Source organism: Microcaecilia unicolor, chromosome 11, assembly GCF_901765095.1.
Source record: "Microcaecilia unicolor chromosome 11, aMicUni1.1, whole genome shotgun sequence".
Taxonomy (NCBI): Eukaryota; Metazoa; Chordata; class Amphibia; order Gymnophiona; family Siphonopidae; genus Microcaecilia; species Microcaecilia unicolor.
Window position 1 is genome coordinate 36260909 of NC_044041.1, and position 25434 is coordinate 36286342.

Consider the following 25434-nt stretch of genomic DNA (forward strand, 5'->3'; position numbering starts at 1 on the left):
ACGCCTTCAGCTGCCTGACCACCTCCTGAAAAGGCTTGGCTTGCTCGGGGGGAAGAGCATCAACCAAGCCCGCCAACTGCCGCACATTATTCCGCATGTGTATGCTCGTGTAGAGCTGGTAAGACTGAATCTTGGCCACGAGCATAGAAGAATGGTAGGCCTTCCTCCCAAAGGAGTCTAAGGTTCTAGAGTCTTTGCCCGGGGGCGCCGAAGCATGCTCCCTAGAACTCTTAGCCTTCTTTAGGGCCAGATCCACAACTCCAGAGTCGTGAGGCAACTGGGTGCGCATCAGCTTTGGGTCCCCATGGATCCGGTACTGGGACTCGATCTTCTTGGGGATGTGGGGATTACTTAGTGGCTTGGTCCAGTTCGCAAGCAATGTCTTTTTCAGGATATGGTGCAAGGGAACAGTGGACGCTTCCTTAGGTGGAGAAGGATAGTCCAGGAGCTCAAACATTTCAGCCCTGGGCTCGTCCTCCACAACCACCGGGAAGGGGATGGCCGTAGACATCTCCCGGACAAAGGAAGCAAAAGACAGACTCTTGGGAGGAGAAAGCTGTCTTTCAGGAGAGGGAGTGGGATCAGAAGGAAGACCCTCAGACTCCTCGTCAGAGAAATATCTGGGGTCTTCTTCTTCTTCCCACGAGGCCTCACCCTCGGTGTCAGACACAAGTTCACGGACCTGCGTCTGCAACCGCGCCCGGCTCGACTCCGTGGAGCCATGTCCACGATGGGGGCGTCAAGAGGTAGACTCCCTCGCCCGCATCGGCGAAGCTCCCTCCGCCGACGTAGTCGGGGAGCCCTCCTGGGAGGTGGCCGCAGTCGGCACCGCACGCGGTACCGACGTCGGGGACCTCACCCCGGGCGATGGGCCAGCCGGCGCCACGCTCGACGGTACCGGAGGCGCAAGCACCGCCGGTACCGGAGGGGTAGGGCGCAACAGCTCTCCCAGAATCTCTGGGAGAACGGCCCGGAGGCTCTCGTTCAGAGCGGCTGCAGAGAAAGGCATGGAGGTCGATGCAGGCGTCGACGTCAGAACCTGTTCCGGGCGTGGAGGCTGTTCCGGGCTGTCCAGAGTGGAGCGCATCGACACCTCCTGAACAGAGGGTGAGCAGTCCTCTCGGTGCCGATGCCTGCTGGGTGCCGACTCCCTCGGCGACCCAGAGCTCTCGGTGCCGACACGGGGAGGGGACCGGTGTCGATGCTTCTTCGACTTCTTCCGAAGCATGTCACCGGAGCTCCCCGGCACCGACGAGGAGGACGTAGAATCCATCCGTCGCTTCCTCGGGGCCGAGACCGAAGAGGGTCGATCTCGGGGGGGCTGTACCGCAGGAGCCCTCAGGGTAGGAGGAGACCCACCCGAGGGCTCACCGCCACCAGCAGGTGAATGGACAGCCCTCACCTGCACTCCACTCGATGCACTACCGTCCGACGACATCAGGAGACGAGGTCCCGGTACCACCGACGTCGATGCAGCTATCCGATGTCTCGGCGCCGATGCAGAGGGCCGATGCCTCGATGCACTCGATGCACTGGCAGCCAAGGAAGAAGGTCTGGACGCTGATGACGTCGATGCACACGATGACCCCGGTGCCGATGCCGACGAAGAGCCCGAGAACAAAACGTTCCACTGGGCTAATCTCGCTACTTGAGTCCGCCTTTGTAACAGGGAACACAGACTACAGTTCTGGGGACGGTGCTCGGCCCCCAGACACTGAAGACACGAAGAGTGCCTATCAGTGAGCGAGATTACCCGGGCGCACTGGGTGCACTTCTTGAAGCCGCTGGAAGGCTTCGATGTCATGGGCGGAAAAATCACGCCGGCGAAGTCAAAATCCGAAATGACGAATTTGGAGCACCAAAACTTTAAGGGAGAAAAATCTCGACCGAGGTCGAAAGAAGGCCTACCCCGACGACGAAAGAAAACTTACCGGGGCAAAAACTGGAAATACAGGAAGGGAAAACGAGACCCAAGGGGGTTTTCGGACCACTTCCCGACAAATTTACAGAACTTTTCCGAAGAAAAACACGTCAATATAAAACGGACGCGCGAGGTCGACTCTCCGGGGCTCGACACGACAAAAAACACAGCCGTACCGAGTGCGGACGAAAGAAGACTGGCCGGCTCGAGCCGGTTTCGGGCGGGAAGACGGCCGCGCATGCGCGGTGCGCGCGGGCGCGCGAGAGCTAGCAAAGGACTTTGCTAGGAAGATTCCGATTGGAGGGGCTGCCGAGGACGTCACCCATCAGTGAGAACAAGCAGCCTGCTTGTCCTCGGAGAAAATATATTAAAACCAAACATGGCTTTATTTCAGCACACACCCGTGTCAGGGTTAAAATCCTGCAAACAAAACATAAAGGGGCCCTTTCACTAAAGCTTAGAATGCACTAACAGAATTAATGCCCCCCCCCCATTTACAAAGCCGTGCAGCAATGCTGACACAGCCCATTCAAAGCAGGGGCGTAGCTAGGTGGGGCCACGGGGGCATGGGGCCCCGCAGATTTAGTCCTGGCCCCCCTGCTTTCAACCCCCCCCCCCGCCGCTGACCCTCCCCCGCCACATTCGACCCAGCCCCCACCGCCGCAAACCCTCCCCGCCACCGCCGTCAGGTACCTTTGCTGGCGGGGGTCCTAAGCCCCGCCAGCCAAAGTCCTCTTCAGCGCCGGTCTCTGAGTCCAGTGCGTTGCTGACCTGGATTCTGTTTCTGTGAGTCCTGACGTCCTGCACAAACGTGCAGGACATCAGGACTCACAGAAACAGAATCCGGATCAGCGAACGCGCCAGACTCGGGGACCGGCGCTGAAGGGGACTTCGGCTGGCAGGGGTTGGGGACCCTGGCCAGCAAAGGTACCTGTGGCAGGAGAGGGTTGGCAGTGGCAGAAAGGAGGGTCGAAAGGGGGAGGGGCGGCAGCGGCAGGGGGGGGGGGGCTAAAATGTGCCCCCTCACCTCGGACTCTGGACCCTCCTCCTGCCGAAGTCTGGCTACGCCCCTGATTCAAAGTGAAAGGGCTATGTCAGCATTAGTGCACCGGCAGCCACTAGTGCAGCTTTGTAAATGGTGGGGGGGGGGGGGGGGGGGTGGTAGTCTGTGTTAAATGCTAAGAAGCCTATTTTATACTGGTTAGTTTGGCGGATAAAATTAGGACAGCCTTTTTGCTTTATCTGCTTACTTGGGGGCCCCTTTTCTAAGCTGCTGTAAGGCCACATTTTACCTCATCTTAGCAAGGGCCCTTTAACTGGTTAGCTGGCTGAAGGGCTGATGCACAGAAGTCCCCGTAAAGCACCACAAGCTATTTCCATCTCGGTAAAAATTACAGAGGTGGAATAACGAATGATGCTCAAAAAACACCAGATGCACATGAACTGCTCGCAAAAACAGTGAGCAGCTTGGAAGAGAGCAAGGCAGTCACCAAGCTGTGCATGCACTGGGCAGTCAATCGCTAAGCGTGGCTGCTCTGCAAATGCTCGTTCAGCGTGTGCTACATATGGCTTTCATGCACGCATATAAGCTGTATATATGAAAGCCAAGTGTAGCTTTTTTTTTTTTTGATCGCCTCCTCGGTGTCTCCCCAGGTTTTAGGAGTCGCATAAAGCAAGCTACGTGCCAGAAAAAAAGCTGCCATGAGGCAGACAGAAAGAGAGTCTAAAGGTTGCAAGATAACGATTTTAGATCACCCAGGGCTTGTGTCTCCTTTAAGCAGCACATGCGACACTGTGGACTCACGATCGTTATCCCCGGCCCTGGCAAGCTGCCTGTTGTAACCGGAAGGTCCAATCCCAGATCAAGGGGGCACCGTCAGCAGGGACAGTCACCCCCTCCCGTTTAACTAGCCTGCTATGCCCACCCCAGTTGTAAGGTTGGGTCTGTGGTGGCTACACACGATCGCTGCCCGGGCAGATACTGCAGCAGCTCCAGCTGGATAGGAAAGAAGAGAATGGAAGGCACCTCCGAATGACGCTTCTGTGTATTTAAACATATCCCTAGGCTGCAAAATGTGCATTGCACACAGAAGGAACACTGGCACATGAAGAACTGCCTGCTACGACAGCTCCTGACCTCCCGGAAAATTTCTATCACTAAAGGTGGACAGTTCCTTCTATGCATCCCTCGGAAAGTACATTTGAATACTGAACAGCGCGTTTAAATACATTACTACTACTACTACTACTTAACATGTCTAGAGCACTACTAGGGTTACGCAGCGCTGTACAATTTAACAAAGAGAGACAGTCCCTGCTCAAAGAGCTTACAATCTAATAGACAAGTGAACGGTCGGTCCGATAGGGGCAGTCAAATTGGGGCAGTCTGGATTCACTGAACGGTAAGGGTTAGGTGCCGAACGCAGCATTGAAGAGGTGGGCTTTAAGCAAAGACTTGAAGACGGGCAGGGAGGGGGCTTGGCGTAAGGGTTCAGCTTACGATTCCTGGTGTCTGCTGTCGCGAACGGTAAAAAGCCCACAGAGCCCCTTTGTTCATTCTTCGCTGGATTCCCTGCTCGCTAAACTAGCTTAAACTGGTCAAAAAAACACGCTGCTGTCTCGGTATCTTTAATGAATCCCCCCCTGTTTAAATGCTGGATCCACCCAAGCTCTGCCCCCAGAGCACCCCAGCACAAGACAGTGCCTGGGCAGTCACAGACAATTTTTAGCAGCACAGCCCACTTAAGTGTTGCTGAATACTGCCAGATGGCCAGCTCAGCAGGGTCTAACCAGGCAAGAGTCTTTCTTGTCTGGTTAAATCCTTTTGAATATCAGACCCTTACTGTTTTGTTTGCTGATTTTACCCCTGTCAAAAAGATATGTGAAAAAAACATGGCCATGTTGGTTTTAATATATTTTTATTTTAAGAATTAAATATTTATGTAGCTGTTGGTTTAAACTGTGTATTATAATCTTTAAAATCATTTACAGCTTGGCTCCGGGATACGTAAACTGTTTTGTTTTGCTACCTTCTGGAAACAGGTCAAAATGTTCACCAACTGTCTTGCTCCTGCATATTCCAATTATGAAATCTCTGAGATTTAAGAGAATGCAAAGTGCTGGAATGCTCATCCCTTTGATGTCAGATCAAAATCTTGGTACCTAATTTTCAGGAAGAAACTGAAAATCTTTTTGTTTAAGAAGTTTTGTAAACGAAAGTCCATATGATCTTCTTTGATATCATTGTATTTGATCGTAAAAATGCTGTTAAAATTTCCTAGGATGGCTAGCTATCGTTTGTTGTAATCTGCACAGAACCATATGGCTTGTAGCGGAATATGATTTTGATATTGTGTATGTGCTAATGTTTATTTGTATTTATTAAATTGTTGGTATAATCTTTTCTTTTGAAAACTCAGTTTTTGAGAGACCCAAAAATATCTATGTATTTTGTTACATAATGTCCTTAAAAAAACATGATAAGCCTTCTAGAACAACAGCAGGTACCTCATTAGCCAAGCTGGCCCAGCAGACACCTGATAATACAACACAAAGCAAGAAAGCAGCATGGGTCTCCTGAATACTTAGGAGCCTTTTTACTAAGCCGTGATAAAAAAAGTGGGCTTAGCGTGTCCTAATGCGGGACTTTTCCATGCTCTAAGCCCATTTTTATCAAAGCAGTGAAACAGGGCTTTTTACCATTTTATTTTTGCAGGTCCCGCACTAAGGGCTAGGTTTACTAAGCGGCGCTATGGGCGTTAGCATTTTTAACGCGCGTAGTTTACATGCATTAAACACTAACACACCCATAGAAATGTATAGGCGTGTTAGCGTTTAATGCACCTTAAATTTACAGGCACGTTAAAAACGCTAATGCACCTTAGTAAACATACCCCTAATTTTTCAACTAGCGCACAGGACTTGCAGAATACTAATGCGGGAGCCCTTACCACCTCCTATTTAGAAAGCACCAAGAGCTCCCAGGTTACGTCCACATTAACCAGTTAGCACACGGTAATGTCAGCGTGCTAGTTGTTTAACGCTTCTACACCCACCTCCATCAGTATCCAACCATGCCACACCCCCTCCTAAAAATAGCTAGAAAAAATTATTAGCTTCCGCACAGAGGTAAAAATGCTTAGCATAGGACACACTAAAGCGTCCTGCAGTAAGAGCATTCTTTGGCATGCGACACCCACGTTAGGGCTTAGCGCACCATAGTCAACGAGCCCCTTAATAAGTGATCTCTAGAAATAAAAGGATATATCAAACTGCAAATTCTGCAATTTAAATATTGGAAAGACTAGAAAACCATTTTGCTAACACTGTTAGTACTAACCACTGCATCCCTCCCCCCCTCCCCCCCCCCGTTTGTTTGTTTTTTTTTGCTGTGACCGTTCTCAGCAGGTAGTTTTTCTATTTGGGGCAATATTTGTCAAAACTGGGTCAGCATGCAAATAGATATTAACTTGAAATAAAGGACTTTTCTTTGAAGAACCCTACAGGTACTGGTGTGGTACTTCCCAGTTTGCTGTATACCTAAACCTTGCACACAGATTATGAATTGTGGCCCCCATCGGTGGTTTGCCTTATGACAGCTTCCTAGTCGTAATTTTTACATGTGTGTCTTGCATTTCACGACTTCCCCTATTGTGTCCCAGCCCTTTTCTTCAATATGTTGTTCAATCAACAGCTTTAAGGAATTCATTGTACTTTTTCCTCATGAAATCCCCCTGCTTTGTCTTTTCATATATTCTTTTCTTTATTTAGACTTATTGTAAACCGCTTAAATATAATTTTTTACTTTGCGGTATATCAAATAAAGTTGTTGATGATGAATTGGTACAGCCTGGTTTAGGATTGCTATTGATTAATTTATACTGCTTACCTGAATGCTGCTGTGATGTGGGAAAGGAGGTGGGTGGAAGGTCCACACTCCTTCCCCCCCCCCCCCCCCTCCAAAAATAACATGCGTTCCAATATTCTACCAGTGGTAGTCATCGATTAGTAAGGCACTGACAGCCATGGACTGAATTTGACCCAGATATTCAATACCTGGCCTAAACTAGATATCCAGGTCTTGCCTGGCCACTGGAAGTTATTCACGTAGGGACAATATTTAGTGCCAGTAGCCAAGATAACTAACTAGTTCTGTGGATCTACTTTCTCAGATAGTTATCTAGGACCAGACACTGAATACTGGCAGTGCCCAGCTAACTTCCAGTTCTGCTCTGATGACACCTCCAGACTACCCCAGTACTAACTGGAGGGTGGCACAGCAGTCATGGCACCTATACAGCAGCACTCAAGAAACAGAGAAAACTGAAGGCAGATAAAGCCCATATGGCCTATTCAGTCTGCCCATCTATGCCATATACTCTCCCTTCCTCTCTCTTAGAGATCATATGTACTTGTCCCAAAGCTTTCTTAAATTCAGATACAGTTTTCATCTCCACCACCTCCACTGGGAGGCCACTCCACAAAGTCATCACCCTTTCTGTGAAGAATTATTTCCTCAGGTTATTTCTATCCCCTTTTACCTTCATCCTATGCAGTGCTTTTTTTGTAGAAAAAAAGGTGCCGGTACTAATTGTGGGCGGGGTCACCACACATGGCTCCACCCCCGTTATAGCCACACCCACATTATCCACACCCCTTATACCAGCCATGGCACATATAAACAGACATTGAAAATATTATAGTAGTATAGGAGAAAAAAATAATGTGATTTTTATTATAAATAATTTCTGTAAGCTGTTACGTTGCTTCCCTCTCAGCGCGTCCCGCCCACGAAGGCGGGGCGCGCTAAAGGGAAGCGACGCAAGAGGAGAGGAACCTGTCTGCTGCGTGCCTGCCTTGCTGCCTTCACTTCCGGACCGGTTTGCGCGACTTGCAGAGGGGAGGGCAGTGGAGAGAGGCGACGTGCTGATGGAGGGGAGGGCAGGGGAGGGGACAGAGAATCGCGACGGGTAATGTTATTAACGGAGCGCGGGGCAGGAACGGACGGGAGTGGGGCCTCACGAAAAAGGTGCCGGTATGCCGGCGCGTACCGGCACAAAAAAAGCACTGATCCTATGCCCCCTCGTTCCAGAGCTTCCTTTCAGCTGAAAGAGACTCGCCTCCTGTGCATTTATGCCACATAGATAATTAAATCTCTATCATCTCTCCTGCCTTTCTACCAAAGTATATACATTGAGATCTTTAAGTCTGTCCCCATACACTTTATGATGAAGACCACTGACCATTTTAGTAGCCGCCGTCTGCACCAAGGAGATTTAATTGACAGCATCACAAGGCAAGGCTGAAGCTGTAGAACCATCTTAATACACTCAAACCAAAGCAAACTATTGGTCCACGCCAAGCCATGCATAGGCAATCCTTATTTCTAGTAAGTGTTTGTTATTGTTTTGGGTGACTCAATATGGTGGCTAGCTCCGCCTATTGGCTTCAGGCGAGATAATGGGGCCAAGCACGCTCCCGCCGACTCCTGTCAATTAAACCTCCTTGTTCTGGACCAATCTATCCTGTTTATATCTTTTTGAAGGTGTGGTCTCCAAAACTGTACACAATATTCTAAATGAGGTCTCACCAGAGTCTTATACAGGGACATCACCTCCTCTTTCCTACTGGGCATTCCTCTCCAGTTAAGTGGCATTGAATGTCTGCTCTATGGTCAGTCAATGTGATTTAACCAGGCAGCAGCCTCTCCTGCCTGATTAAACTGTTTTCAATATCAACCCCTATGTGTCCTATTCACACATGGAAACCAAATTTTTCTCAGTTGAACTCCTGTTTCCAACTGGCAAGTGTACGTTTCAGGACATTTATCTATACTTAAACACACTGGCATTGCTCCAGTCCTGTTCCAGCTACTAAGGCAACAGTGAGTGATTAAGCAGAGAGAGCAACTTTAACTGCAGTGAATGTGACTACACTGTTCAGTAGGACAGAAACACAGCTCTCCAGCTCTCACTGCAGAATATTATTAATGCGGGAGCCAGAAAATGAATACACACAACTAATCCATCAGGATCTGGTGCTATTAAACAGATCAGGGACATCTAATGGCCATCTCGGTGGCCAAATGTAACCCGCCTGATCTTGAGATGAGGCCCACTTGAGAATTTTAGGGAAAAGGTTTACTTAGGGGCCCCTCACGTCACTTCTTCAAATTGTAACCTTTCCTCTCCTCATTACGTATCTCACCTTATGCTTTTGTCTAAATACATCCTACAATATTGTTTGTTGCTTCCCTTTCCCCTTATAATATTGCACCTGCAAACTGCTTAGATTTCCTTTTGAAAATTTGGGTATATCTTGAACCTTGAGCTTACTAGGCTGCAGCAAAACCTGGGCTTAGCGCATGCTAATGTGGGACTTTCCCAGTTCAATATCACAGCAAATTTATCACCTCCTATTTAGGAGGTACTAAGTGCTCCCGCATTAACACTGCATTACCCAGTAAGTGTGCACTACTGCAAATGTGCAAGCTGGATAACGCTTCCATACCCATTCTCTGCCCATAATATGCCCTCTGTAAAAAATATATATATATTTTAAACTACATGGTTAACATATAGAAAAGGGGAAATCACTGCAAAAAGTTTTTTATGTTAAATCTTTTTTATTAAAGAAATTCATATACAAAGTGCAATACATTCTCAAGATTCATAACTTTTTGTAAAACAAATTCAACTTCTATTTTCTCCCCCCTCCCTACTGCCTCCCTCACCACAATTGTAAAAAACAATTCCAATACTAACTCAATCCCACCCTCTTCCCACCCCCACCCCACTCAAAATCCCAGAAAGGCACAGCTCACCCGTCCATTCCCCCAGAAGGCCTGTGCTCTTATGACCCCCCCAGAGTTGCCAGAGGGAAAATGACAACAGAAAATTCCCTACCCCCCCCTTCCCTCCCCACCTGCAAAACATTTTTAATGCATTTTGTGATAACTGTGCGTTAGGGCTTAATGCCCATAATTTTGAAGCATTATAGAGATGAATATGAAGTCACAATTTCATAAAAGGTCCATAGATTTTGATATAATTGCACATTAACACGCTAACATATTCATACAACCAGCACACATATAGATTTATGATTATGTGGCCCACTACAAAACAATTCAGGCAGCGTGCACACAAACATGAATTTCTGATCTAAGGTCCACTGTTGAAAAGCTTGGAGTTTATCTGAGTGACTAAAATATTACAATACTGAATCCAAAAAATACATTAAATATAGCACAGTGCGAAAGTCTGATTTATCCAGGTAGAATAATAATGCCATAATCTATAGGAAACTGTCAAGAATACTTCAAGAACAGATTGCTAAAAGAGATATTTTGGTAAAGCAAAGTTTACATTAGCTGGTACCAGATACACTACGGAGCTCATTTTCAAAAGAGAAAAACTACTACTACTTATTTCTATAGCGCTACCGGACGTACGCAGCGCTTCACACCTGAACATGGAGAGACAGTCCCTGCGCAATAGAGCTTACAATCTAATTATGACAGACAGACGGGACAAGTAAGGGATAAGGGATAAGACAGACAGGACATATCAGGGAAACATGAAGATTTCATTGATATCATACACCAGAACACGACCAAAAAATGGCATAAATCTGCATTTGGACGTTTTTCTCACAAAAATGTCCAAATTGGTATTTTCAAAACCAATTTTTAGACGTTTTTCTATGAAGTCCATCAGAAGTGCAATCAAATCACAAGGGAGCATGTTAAAGGCGGGATCTGGACGTTCCTAACACTCAGATGTTTTTCAGCCATAATGGAATAAAACAAAACTGTCCAGAACTAAAACTAAGACGTTATGAGCCAGACCTGTTTTTATAATGAATAAGGCACAAAAGGGTGCCCTAAATGACCAGATGAACCACTGGAGGTATTCACGGGTGACCCCTCAATACCCCCCCCCCAGTAGTCACTGACCCCCTCCCACCCCCCACAAATGTGAATACAAATATGATTTAGCAACCTCTATGAGAGCCTCAGCATGCAGATCCCTGGAGTGGTGTGGTCAGTGCAGTGCAGTAGACTATGGAGAGGGGGAGTCTGGTCCCTATCTCTCCCTCTACCTGTCACATTTGTGGTGGAAACTGTGAGCCCTCCAAAACTCACCAGAAACCCACAGTACCCACATATGGGTTCCCCCTTCACCCTTAGGGGCTATTGTGTACAGCTTTGGGCAGTGGGTTTTGGGGGGCTCACCAAGATAAGGGAGCAATGGTGAGATGTGTACCTGGGAACATGTTTTTGAAGTCCACTAGGGTGCCCCATTTATCTCCTGGGATGTCTGGGAGACCAGTCTACTAAAAATGCTGGCCCCTCCTATATCCCAATGGCTTGATTTTGTACGTTTTTCACTTGGACATTTTTTTTTTTTTTTTTTAAATGGACCAAAATGTCCAAAGCACAAAACCTTGTTAGAAACGGTATTTTTGAAAACAAAAGATAGACGTTTTTCTTTTTGAAAAATGAACTTCTTTCTAGTTCAGATTTTGGACATTTTTTTTGCAAAACGTCTAAAGTCGGACTTAGACGTCATATCGAAAATGCCCCTCCACGTCTCACATTTTGCAGCCAATGGTTATGCCCAGGGTTCCTTCACTTGTCTAAGAGAGTGTTCTAACTTCCTCTGAACAGGCACAACATAAATATACAGACCTGGAAATCCCAGTCTACTCATTCATCTGCCGCTTACCATGTGGCTTTCGACAGTTCCAGCCTCCCAGTGCTGAAACTTACTGGCTTAAGCGCTATGGGGGAAATTCTATAACAGGTACTCAAAAATCAGCATTAATGCTACTTTATAATGAGTACTCAAAGATGGAATGCCCATGATAAAATAACATTGAGGGCCAATTTCAGCACACAAATTTCAGCACCAGGACTTATTCCTGCTGAAACCAGGTGTAATTCCCGGCACCCAATATGGGTGCACATCTGTGGTATTCTAGCACCCCTGACCGCCCACATACCTCCCTTGGCCACACCCCCTTTTGGGTTGTGCACTATGGGGCCCTTTTACTAAGCTGCGGTAGAAAGGGCCCAGCACTAGCGGTGGGGGTTATATTTGCTGCATGCCGAGACCCTTTTTACCACAGCGAGTAAAAAGGCCGAAAAAGCCTGATTACTGCCAGGTAAAGGCCTGTGGAAACATTTTTTGAATATTTCTACTAGTGTTGGAAATGCCGCACGCTGGGGATAGAACTACCATTGGTGCCCGCGTTGGGCTGGCGGTAGTTTTAGAATGGCAAGCGGTAAGCCCGCGTTGGGCTTACCGCAGCTTAGTAAAAGGACCCCTGTAGGATTTGGGCTCACACTTATAGAATAGCACGCAGTAAGATGTGCACGCAAATTCAAATTGGTGCAAATGCCAATTAGCACCCAACTATTGGCACTAATTGGCTCTTTAGCCAAATTTAGTTGGGCGCACATCTTGGATCGGCACCTGATATACAATCCGGAGGTAAACGCCTTTGCATGCTGTGTACTTGAGTTCAGCTCATAACTTAGGGATCCTTTTACTAAGCCGCAGTAAATAGTGGCCCGTGGTAGTGTGAGTGTGTCTTTTGGGTGTGCGCTGGGCCGTTTTTTACCATGTCTAGGGAAAAAAAGGCCTTTTTTTAAGGGGCCGGAAAATGGATGTGCGCTAAATTTGAAACCAGCGCATGTTCATTTTTGGCCTCAGACCTTACCGTCACCCATTAACCTAGCAGTAAGGTCTCACACGCTACCCGCACAGTAAGCATGCAACATGTGCCAACTGTTGTTTACTGCCAGGTAAGCGACCCTTGGTAGAAAACAGAAAATTATTTTCTACCGTGGAATTCGGCGCACACCAAATTCAGAATTACCACCGAGCTCACGAGTTAGCTGGGTGGTACTGCCAATTTGGCATGGCCCTTCCGCATGTTTGTAAAAGGGCCCCTTAGTGATCCTGAATCACGAGTTCAATTATATATATATATACTGCCCAGCGAATGTTTTCTGGAATGATGCCGGGTTTGTGGCAGGAGCGTAGCCAGACCTGCCATTTTAGGTGGGCCCCCTTCCCACCCTTACCCCTGTACAGTTATTTAAAAATTTTCCCTCTGCCCGCCCCCCCCCCCCCCCCCCCCCCCCGGCATCTGCTTCTCTCTCCCTCCTTGGCCTACCTGGGCAGCGCTTTCTCCCTTCTCCATCCCCTCCCGAGTTTTGCATTTCTCCTCTCTTCTGCCCGCTCTCCCTGTCCGCGTCTTCTGGTCATTTTTACTGCCCTGAAGCACCGTTCTCCCTCCAGCACCGGCGATTCCCATAGCCTTCTGCCTGCGTGCGTCGTCGGGGCCTCGCGCCTAAGGAGAGGCCCCAACGACGCACGCTGGCAGAAGGCTGACTTTGGGAATCGCCGGTGCTGGAGGGAGAACGGTGCTTCAGGGCAGTAAAAGTGAGGAGACCACGCGGACGGGGAGAGCAGGCAGAAGAGGCAGGAAAACATTGGAGCCTTGCTTGGGACGGGAGAGCTACGCCACTGGTTGGGACTAGTTAGGGTGGGCGGGCCTGGAGCAAAAGTGGCTGGGCCTGGGCCTGTCCAGGCCCGCCCATGGCTACACCCCTGGTTTGTGGAACTCATTACTATCACAATTGAAAGCTGCAACAAAATACTTTCATTGGCTACTAAAGATTTGGCAACATTCCCTCATCTGAGGTCATTTTTGGCAGATGTGGAAGAATAGGGGCCCTTTTACTAGGCAGTAAGGGGTCCTTTTACAGAGCAGCTGTAAGCCCAACGCAAGCTTACAACTTGCTTTTCCGGGACTACTGCCTGCCCATCACATCCGCTGGTGGTAGTCCCACCCAGAGTGCGCGCCATTTCCGGGGCAGAAATAAAACACCCAGAAATGGCTTTTGCGTCAATAACGCTGCCCGGTTACCGCCGGTTTAGCGTGGGAGCCCTTATCGCAACCTCAATGGGTGGCAGTAAGGGCTCACCGCCACATGGCCACGCTGTAAGAGTTCTCTCACTGTGTGGCCATTTTTTTATGGGGGGGGGGGGCTTTTACTGGCTACAGAAAAAATGGCCCCTGCCGCTAACACAGGGCCCTTTTTCCCACAGCTTGATAAAAGGACCCCTATGTGCTCCAAGTTTAACTCTCTCTGCAGTTACCTCATACTAATGATACCATTAGCGCATGACCCGCAGAAACAAAAGTGGGGAAGTCCTCAAAAAGTGTTATGTAAAGTTTCAGTGTGCATTAATAAAAGGGCCCCATAATTTAATAGGCTCTTCATGTAGGTTGGTTGTTTTGTTTATATTTTAATTATATAATTGTATGGTTTTTTTAACTGTCATGTAGTCTGCCTTGTACTTTCTTTGCATTGAAAAGGAAAAATATAAGTTTTTTAAAAAGTCCCTATTAGGTTTAATTTTGAATCTCATCACTAGATATTGTTGAAACATAAAATAGAGGGGTGGGGAGGGAATAAAATGTAAAACGTTTGATGACGGAAGGTAGCAGTTTGCCTTCACTGAATACTTGTTCATGTCTGAGTTTCTGTATATTCAGAATGTGGAATGTGTTTCTTGTGAATTGTCATCAATAAAAATGTTGAAACTTAAAAAGGCCCTATTAGAAAAAAAGGGAGCTAGGGCTGGTTACTACACCAAACCTTTGACTGACTCCAATTCTGGACTTCTCTATTTTGTTACTGTCCGACTCCAACTCCGACTCCTACTGATATTAGACTTTACATTTTTTGTTCTGGATCTAAAGTACTGATAAATATAACTTTAGATCCAGGAAAAGATACACACACACACACACTCTGTAAACATTTTGCAATAACAACCTCGAACCTGCACCAAATTAATTAAAATTTTCGCGCAAAGTGACATCTATTTGCCAAATTACATGTGAATCACTCATCCTGTTTAAGAGATTTCTAATTTTTACAAACATGACTTAATTGCTTACTTTCTGCAGTCATCCATGTCATTGCTTATTAATAAACAAAATGTAATAAAAAGATTGAGTTTTAATTAAAATACTCAGAGTTGAAAAAGGATACAGCGTTAAAAGATTAATGGCTGAATTTCCAAAAACAAAAACTGGTCACTAGCTTCTGTGAAACTAACTTTTTGGGTAGTGTTATTTTTTTTTGATATCTCAGTAACGTTAAGGTGGATTTCTACAAAACCACACAACATTGTTTGAAACATAACATTTTAATTAATTCACCGTAGGTTTGTGGTTATTATTGCAAAACGTTTAAGGGGCTCACTTTTTTCCCCAGACACAAGGGTCCTTTTACTAAGCGCTGAAAAATGGCCTACAGTAGTGCAGGTGCGTGTTTTGGGCGCACACAGATCCATTTTCCAGCACACCTGCCAAAAATGGATATGCAGCAAAATAAAAATTGGGGCGCGTCCATTTTGGGTCTGAGACCTTACCGCCAGCCATTGACTTAGCGGTAAGGTTTCACACGTTAGCTGGGCGGTAATGACCTGCACGAGTAGCAGATGCGCTCTAGAAAATATGAATTATTTTTCAGACACCCGTATCGGACGTGCGTTAAAAATGAAATTACCGCAAGAGCCACGCAGTAGCTCCAAATTGGCATATGTTGGGTGCACGTAGACAGTTATACTGCTTCGTAAAAGGGCCACATCGTGCATCGTATGTGTATATATATATATATATATATATATATATATATAAAATGATACATTTATCATATATTATAATGTTTTAAGTTTTTATTTTGAAGCTGAAGTCAGAATCAGTACATTTTTACCGACTCCAACTCCACCCAAAATTGATTACAACTCCGACTCCACAGTCCTAATGGGAGCAGTGGTAAACAGCAAGTATTTTTGTACATTAACATAATAGCACATACTAGTGAATAGGACTATTTAACTAAAAGCCCTCTGGAAGTAACAATGAGAACTATCTTGTGAAGCTGAGTATGAACTGATGACATCACAAATTGTAAACCAGTGCTTTCCAAACCTGTATCCAACATGACCCCATTTAACATTTAAAAATTCACATGACTCCAGATGAAGAAAACAAAATGGCAGATCTCCATTCCTCTCCCCTCTCTAACCCACTTCCTCTTCCCCGACTAATCTAACCGAAAGGATGAATAAGCAGCAGCAGTCAGCACAAGATGATGTGTGTCAATGTGCACTCACAGACCCCAGTACTTTGCACGGGTTTCCATTCTAAGAGGAACCCCCCCCTGCACAGGAGGGGGGAGGGGCCTGTGAACATTCATTGATTCACAGGAGATCATGAGTTCCAGAGCGAGAGAAGGAAATGCTGTTTCTGTGAGCCCATCTGCTGATTATGTGACGCCAGTTTGGAAACCACTGCCTTAAATATTATCATTAATCCAAATTCCCCCAAGTTCTTTTAGTATCTGCATTGCTCGTATCTTTTATAAATCAATAAAGGTATTTTAGGTTGAAGAAAAGAAAATACAACTTTAGCCAAGAAACAATGGTGCTGTAACAGTTTCATATGTACATGGGATTAGTTAAATGCACCATCCACGGAACATGTGCATTTACATTGGAACGTTATGTTATATAACAGGATTGCCTATGAGAAGTATAAAAATGAACACCTGCTGTTTTATAAAGGCTCCCAGATCCAGCCCTAATTACATACAATTGCAAACGCATAAATGTATCTCTGACCATAGGTGTAAATTTTGTGCAGGTGTTCTATACATGTACAATTGTATTTTGCAAAATGTGCATGTACATTACAACTCCATCTCTGCTCTGCCTAAAACAATGCCCCCAGGTAATGCATATGCATGGATCACGTTAAAGTTGGTGCAGTCTTTCCATGCGCAGTTTTATGAAAGCCCTGTTCTGCATGTAAAATAGGATTTAACGTATGGAAAAAAGCTTGATAAGACAGCTGAATACATCTCTGTAATAACATTCTTCTACTTGGACTGAAACAGCTTATTAGCAAGAGCAGCAATGTAAAACTACTTACTGAATATACTGTTTCCTCTCAGCAACAATAGAACTGCACATGCTCTCCATATCCCGAAAAAAGAAAGGCCAGAAGTAGTTTGGGGTTAGTCAGGAAGTGACAACCAGAAATAAAAGTTCTTACCCTCGTCCTGTCTTCAATCTCATATATGCGAAGCTGCATAGGAACATTAAAACTATGCAAAATGTTCCCACCAAACACGAGGGAATCTACTGGTGTATAGACAGCGTGGATCCATCCTGAAAAAAAAGAGAAGTAAAACCAGACTTTGAGGAAGCCTTTGACATGGCTCAGCACACGTGGTACTCATGAAGATGTAACGGGTTTGCCGTCTGAAGGGCTCAGGCAAAGATATTCTAAACTGTGAGCAATGTTGACAGCAAAAAAAAAAATGGTCTTTTTATGTAACTTCCAAGTTAGAGCTGTAGATGATAGAAGGAAGACTGAGTTAACCTCAAAAGTAGTTAACTAGAAGCAAGGCCAGATTTATGATATCATGGCCCCAAAGCTGTCACCTCCACCTCTATTAAATAAAAAGTAAATTTTAGATCTGATAAATGATTAATAAAAAAGACATACAATCGTCAATAAAAATAATTATGATTATTTTATCATTTTCATTACTTGCAAATGCATTTAAATGGGTTTTTTTGGGTAAAATGTGAGGCCCCTTGGAAGGTGAAGCCCTAAGCTGTAGCTTGTCCAGCTTATACATAAATCCAGCCCTGGCTAGCAGGGTTCCAGAGCAGGCACCAAAAAGGCTTTACTTTTATAAAAGCTTAGGAACCTCAAGGGCCATTGAACCCGACACTACACCACGTATTCCACATTCTCACTGAGGAAAATTTGACAAACGGAAAGAAGGAAGGATTTTATTTTACTGTGTCCAGAGAAAAATGAATTGTCATCTGTGACTGAAGTAACCTGATTTCTAAACATGTTAATCAGGGACCCTTTTACTAAGCTGCAGTAAAAGGGGCCTTGTGTTAGTGGTGGCAGCCATTTTTGCTGTGCGCTGAGGCTTTTTTTACCACAGCGCGTAAAAAGGCCGAAAAAAGGAATGACCATGCGTTAAGACTGCACTTACCACGTGGCCAGGCAGGGGGGGAAAACTTACCACCAAATAACTCCCTTGCGGACATATTTCAAATATTTCTGCTAGCACCAGAAATGCCGCATACAGGGGGTGGAACTACTGCTGGCGCAGTGGGCTTACCGCTGTTTAGTACAAGGGCCCCTCAATGAATTGAAAGGAAAGAAAATTTCAGACACACTGGTGCTCATGTCAGTGGCATAGCCAGACAGATAATTTTGGATGGGCCTGAGCCCAAAGTGGGTGGTCACAACATTTTCTCTGCCCTGTCCTACCCACACCTCCAAATATAAGTACATTAACTAATGAGGATCCCCAAGCTCTGAAAACTGAAGGCTTTCTCTAAAGGTGGCCATAACTCCTTTTTACCAAGCTTGGCAGGCAGCAGCATCATCCCTAACCCACTGATACTGGCACCCCATGCGCGCTTATCTGTCAGTAGCTCAAGGATGCCTGCTGCTGACCACACAGCTTGGTAGAAGGGAGTTCTAGCTGGAGAGGCTTGGCATCCCTACCAGAAAAACAGCAAGGGTCAGAAACGGTGTTAGACACGCTAGGGCCCAGGTCAGAAAAAGGAGGGCCCCCCTCCCCGATCCCCTCTCCTCTCTATGCCTTCCCTCCGATTTCCCCACCTGCCATTACTATCACACCGTAATAATGCACACAATGTAGTAGAAATCCGTACAGGGGCAACAATTGATTTCTGGTTGTTTTTGTGTTTTTTTTTAAGGGGAAAGTCTCATATCATCACCGGGGTCTGGTGTGCTATTTCACACATCAATCAGATGAACCTCTATAGGTGATAGCTGTAATCATCGACAAAACCCCCAGGCTTCCTGCGTGTGCAAACGGAACAGTTTTACAATTATATCTCTGATTTTTTATTTTTAGTTTTTTTCTTTTGGGTTTTTTTTAATTCCTTGGTCCATTAAATGCTACACCCTTGCACACTCGGCATATCTCCTCACAACCTTTAGATTATGCCATGGAGATGGTAGGCTTAAGAATCACTTATCTGTGCGTTCCGGTGTAACAGTGACTACCACCTACAGGGGTTTATCCGATTGATGTGTGAAATATCACACCAGACCCTGGTGATGATATGAGACTTTCCCCTTAAAAAAAACCACAAAAACAACCAGAAATCAATTGTTGCCCCTGTACGGATTTCTACTATATTGTGTGTATTATTACGGTTGAGGGTTAGTAGACAAGCGCCAGATTAGGGTGGTAGATTACTATCACACCAACAGACCCTCACCAAATAAAGAATAAGGGATCACAAATTAGAAATACAAATATTTAGACAAAAATTGAACTGGACACCCCCAAATATTAAACTTAGTATGTACTGTAACACTGGAGAAATAAAAACAGAAATGAATTTCCTTTTCTACTGAACATAATACACAGTCCTTTGCTATGCACATTTCCCAAAGCTATCATGTTCCATTTAAAATATTCAAAATAAAATGCGTTTTTCTACCTTTGTGGTCTGTACATTGTATTTTTTTCATCATTTTGGTTCCAGTTTCTCTTTTCCGCTTTCCTGTCTGTCGTCTGCTAATTTTCCTTCAAGTGGCTGCTGTCCACTTGTCTTTTTTACCCTCATTACACCTGCCTGACATATTGATTGTTCCTTTTAGCTCTTTCCTCTATTTTTTTTTTCTTTCTGCCTGTCAACTCAAATTTCATCCTTACTCATCCTTCACCTCCTTTTTACTTTACCTATAGCTCTCCAATTCCCCATCTCACTCCTTCCCCAGCCCTCCATTCTCTTTCATTTTTAGCCTACTCTTGATTGCCATATTTCTACCCTCTGTAATCACTATCCTTTCATTCATTTCCTTGCTACCCCCTTCCTCCACCTCCTGGCCTCTCCCACATGGTTCCACCATTCCAAGTGTCTTCCTCTCTCCACCCTTCTATCCCAGCATCTGCTCCCTCTTTCTCCCCTCTTGTAGCCTGACATCTCCCTGTCCCTTCTCTCTTCCTTCCTGTCCTCTCCTCCATGGTCCAACATTTCTCCCTCTCTCTTCTCTCGCATCTCCTTTTCTCCCCTCTCCATCTCCTGTGTATCTCTCCCCCCCTCATCTACCCCCATGTCCAACATTTCTCCTTCTCTCCCATTGTCCACCATCTCTTTCTCACTCTCTCTTGTGCCGTGGATCCAACATCTCTCTTCCCCCTCTCCGCATACAGCATTCTCTCCTTTCCACTGCTATGTCCAACATTTCTGCCTCTCTCCCACTGTGCACCATCTCTCTCTGTCTCCCTCCATCCCTCCCTTGTGCCTCATCCAACATCTCTCCCTTCCTCACCATCCCTATATCCAACATTTCTCCCTCTCTCGTCCCTCTCCCTTTTCCATGCAGCATTTCTCCCTCCCCTCCACCCATATATGCAAAATGTTTTCCTACTCTTGCCTCCTCCACCCCTTTTCTGCATCTCTCCCTTCCTCGCCTTTTTCATTCTCCATTCCATGTCCAACAATTCTACCTCTCTCGTCCCTCCCTTAAAGCATCTCTCTTTTGGAAAGAGACCCTCCTCCCAACTTTCCCTCTCACTTCAACCCAGCAGCGGAGCACCCTTAGCAGCGCTGGCATTGGAGGCAGCAAGCTGGGCTCCCATGATCCTGCATCTCCCTCTGTCTCTCCCCAGTAGCGGTAGCAATTCCCACACGCTGCCTGCCACTAACCCGGAAGCCTCCCCTCTGCCACATCCTGCTCCAGTAGAAACAGGAAGTTGAAACATAGGGGGTGGGGTGTGGCAGAGGGGAGGCTTCCGGGTTAGTGGAAGGCAGCACGTGGGAATCACTACCGCTACCAAGGAGAGGAGGAGGGAGGTGCAGGATCGTGGGAGCCCAGCCTGCTCTCGCCGATGCTGGCGCTGTTAAGGGTGCTCCACTGCTGGGTGGGCATGAGCCCAAATTGGGTAGGCCTGGGCCCACCTGTGGCTATGCCCCTGGCTCATGTATCACTTCCATCTGACTGTTTTAGTGTTACATTAGAAAAGTCAACTGAACTGCTTTCCTGTTGTCTGCCTGATCCCCACCACGACTAACATGATAACAGTTTGGCAAATCATTTCTATGGCTCGAGGCGCAACTATCTGAACCACAGTTCCGGAAAATTCTTAGGCTACACAAAAGCGTCTTCATTTAAGTACAGCAAGGACACATGGTGAGAGCCTGTTCTGTACCAGCATCTGGGTGCCCAGATTTTGTTATACAATACTAATATAACCCACTATCAGTGCATCTTACATTTACACACCAGCAGTTACGCTAGCCATAGACCTGATGTAACTGTGGGCACCTAAATGTAGTAGGGACACACATACCTGTAAATTCTATATAGTGCAAATAGAATTGTGTACGCAAATCTGGCCGTATTCTGATTTGCACGAATTGAATTGGATAACAAGCCAATCAGTGCCAATAACTGGAGGTTAACAAGCACTTATCGGCACTAAGTAGAATTTACGTGCACTACTTGCTACCCGTATTCTACAAAGTAGTTCGCGTAAATTCTAAAGCGAGATCTCAAAAGTAGGAGTGACCATGGGAGGAGTATGGGCGAATCTTGGGCATTCCTAAAATTTACACGGTGTTACAGAATAACCCGTTCCGCGCCTAAAGTCAGACGTGGACATTTATATCAGCTTTTCATTGGTGTAAATGGCTGTGCCTAAATTTTAGTCTCGTAGACGGTGCTACGCGTATTCTATAAACCATACCGAGGTACGACTCACAGAATACGTGTAGGCGCGTTTTCCATCGGCGCCAGTTTTTTTTGGTACTGAATATAGAATCGGGCCCATAACGCACAGTATCTTGTAAGTTATGCATATAGGTGGTAGCCCTACCCATGATCCACCTATGTGTATACCCCCCCCCCTTTTTTGCAATTATGCACTATGCCATTTACGCATGCTGTTACAGAATAGTGCTTAGCCGACCTGCTGGCACTTTCATGGATAAATGTACACTTATATGAGTAAGTGTCAGTATCCTGAACATTAATGCACAAAAGGGGCATGTACATGCAGGTGCCTGGTTATAGAATTGCTCTTAAAATGGGACTCTCTCTTCATATTCAAGTACGTCTAGTAGCGCTTTAGAAATGATAAGCAGTAGTAGTAGTAGTAAAATGGTTGCATATGTCAGGAGATTTTCAGCATGCTGCCTATTTGCTCACGCTGTACATAAGATATTCAGGCCAACTTAGGGGGACATTTTAAACTGTCCCTTAAGGATTTACTACCGTGTATACATTTTGCACACCTGAGTTTCAACAGAATCAAAGCAGTGTGAAAAAACTGAGATTAATTACTGCCCTCTTTATTTTCCTGTTGTAATCCTTATACACTCAAACACAGTAAAATATAGTGCATGACAAAAGAAGTGTGATGAGACATCCTAGAAGGGATAACAGCTACAGCACAAATACCTGTCCTCCGCTACTTTTGTTATATGGAGCATATGGCCTGAGTCAGAGAGATTTGCTGGTAGGACACAGGAAATATTCCACTTTAACCTGCCTTATGATGATTGATGAGGATCTCTGTCAACATCTCTCCTGGAAATAAAATTGAAAACCAGGACTGCAGTACAGTTCATTTTGACAGGGTTGGTCCCGGAACTGACCATGCTTCAGGGCAGTAGGAAGCACTTGAGGTTCTGCCTGATCAGGCTTGGGTGTATCATAGAAGTAATGAGCCCCATCCCCAGGTTAAAGGAAAGGCACTGGCCACTGATGTGGTAAACTCCAGTAAATGGAAAGAAAGTGGAAGTGTTTCAGTCTTAGGGGACTCCCTCCAACAGCCGTCTCCAAAGTTGCCAAGGCAACCATTTTGGGGATGGGTTATACGAAAGGGAGACAATGGTACATAAGAATTTTGGATTTGATAATAAAATATAGTAGTAGTCCAAGCTCCTGCTGATCAAAGAGATGCTGAAAATGGGCCTCAGAGGAGGTGCCTTCAGCCCTCAAACTAGGGCTGCCAACACATGCTATCTAGGGACAGGGGTTTGAAACAGGATGATTTCTCGAAAGGCACTTAAGAAGGCTACATAAATAAAATCTAAATAAATTGTTTTTAAAAAATGGAGAACGACAGGACAGAATAAATATTAGAAGATAACTCTGTGTAAAAAGGAGGGCCTTTGCTTGTTATCTTAAAACTACAATCCCTCATTGTAAAGCTGAAGCCCCCGACAAGAAGAAAGTCAGAAAAGGACCAACTTTTGTAGCAAAAGGGGAACAAGTCAGACACTCCACGGTTTTGTGATATCATTTTACTTTATGTGAATGGATTTAGATTTCTTGTTTGCCTGGAGTTTGTATACTTTCCTATAATTTTAATGGAGTTCTTTTAGTTATCTATATAATAATTTGTACCTCAGGTTCTCTGGCTGGCTGGGTTCGTAACATGTTGCTGACGTCAGCTAACCTCCAGCGTTCCCTTCCCTCTCACTGTCCCACCCTCGCGTAGAGATGAAATGATGTCAGAGGAGGGTAGGACACCGAGAGGAAAGGCAAGGGAACGTTGGAGGCAACGCGAGCCCAGCCTGCCTGCCGCCGCTCCGACCGGAGGTAAGATGGACAGCTTACAGGTAGGGTGGCAGGAAGGACAGAGTCACTAGCCATGGAGGGGAGGGGAGAATCGCTGCACATGGATGGGATGGGAGGGCAGGGAAGAAGCGAATCGCTGGATTTCGATGGGATGGGAGGCGAGGGGACAATCGCGGGACACGAATGGAAGGGAAGGGCAGGGCAGAGGAGAATTGCTGGACATGGAGGGAAGGGTACAGGAGAATCGCTGGACATGGAGGGGAGGCCAGAATCGTAGGACACAGAGGGGACGGCAGGGCAGAGGAGAATCACTGCACATGGAGGGGAGGACAGAATCACTGGACATGGAGGGAAGGCCAGAATCGCGGGACACAGAAGGGAGGGCAGGGCAGAGGAGAATCGCTGCACATGGAGGGGATGACAGAATCACTGGACATGGAGGGAAGGGCAGGGCAGAGAAGAATCACTGGACATGGAGGGGAGGCCAGAATCGCCGGACACAGTAGGGAGGGCAGGGCAGAGGTGAATCGCTGGACATGGAGGGGATGGGAGGCGAGGGCAGAATCGCGAGACATGGATGGGAGGGCAGGGCAGAGGAGAATCGCTGGACATGGAGGGGAGGACAGAATAGCAGGGCACAGAGGGGACGGCAGGGCAGAGGAGAATCGCTGCACATGGAGGGGAGGTCAGAATCGCGGGATACGGAGGGGATGGAAGAATCACTGGACATGGAGAGGAGGGCAGGGGAGAGAGGAGACATCGCCTAGACAAGAGCCTTCCTAGGGTCCGTTTCATTTTTGACGAAACAGGCTTTGTTGCATTAGTGTTTAATGTTTTGTACTGTGTAAAAGGAAGTGAGCTGGGAGGGGTGGAGTCACTACCTGGGAGTTTAAAAGACAGGACCAGGCTGAGATTAAGGAGGCTCAGGGAAAGAAGAACTGAAGCCCCGGCATATGCCTCTACTAAACACTTCTAGCTGCTGTGATATGGCTAAGGTAAGCCAATCTTTTCTTTGAAGAATTGTGAGCCTTAAGTTAAAAGGTCTGACTAAGCTAGACATGGAAATACAGAAAGAGACTAAAAATTGTGTTTGGGGCTTGGCTGTCACAGGCCAGAGACTGTGTTTTGGGACCTGTTGGTCACAGGCCCATGCAAAATTTTTTCTCCCTCTGAAGATAAGAGACTTTACCTTTCTTCTAGGCCTGTGAAGGCACAGGCCTCAGATTTAAGTTACTAAAGCACTGATTTCATGTCTACAATCTTGTCTGGCTGTGTTATTTGATAGGGTCACCTCATAACCCTCGCTCGGGGTCTCACAATGGCCTAAACAGTCTGCCCTTCCATACAATCTACTATTCCTTCCTCTTTCTTAGAGATCCTATGTACTTGTTCCAAACTTTCTTGAATTCAGAAACAATCTTCTTCTTCTCCACCACCTTCACTGGGAGGCCATTCCATGAATTCACCACTCTTTCCATGAAGTAGTATTTCCTTAAGTTATTCCTGAGGCTATCCCCTTTCATCTTTATCCTATGCTCCCTCATTCCAGTGCTTTTTTTCAGTTGAAAGAGACTTATCTCCCCTTTCCCATCTTTCTTCCAAAGTATGCACACTCAGAACTTTAAGTCTGTCCCCATAAGCTTTATGATGAAGACCACTGACACCCTCTGGACTGACTTCATCCTGTTTATATCTTTTTGAAGGTGTGGTCTCCAGAATTGTGCACTTACTTTAAATTAGGTCTCACTAGAGACTTATACAGAGAATCTATCACCTTTTTTTTCCTGCTGGCCATAGCTCTCCTTAAGCACCCAAGCATTCTT

The 25434-nt window shown here is 46.0% G+C and overlaps 1 protein-coding gene across 7 annotated transcripts in view; it reads right to left on the reverse strand.

Annotated features, from left to right (window-relative positions):
- KDM2B (lysine demethylase 2B) overlaps window positions 1-25434 on the reverse strand; it is a 322873-nt gene that overhangs the window by 168651 nt on the left and 128788 nt on the right. For all 7 annotated transcript variants that reach the window (XM_030218309.1, XM_030218308.1, XM_030218306.1 and 4 more), the window contains one exon: window positions 17066-17181. In XM_030218309.1, the coding sequence (XP_030074169.1) occupies window positions 17066-17181 (116 nt within the window). The remainder of the gene's footprint in view (window positions 1-17065; window positions 17182-25434) is intronic.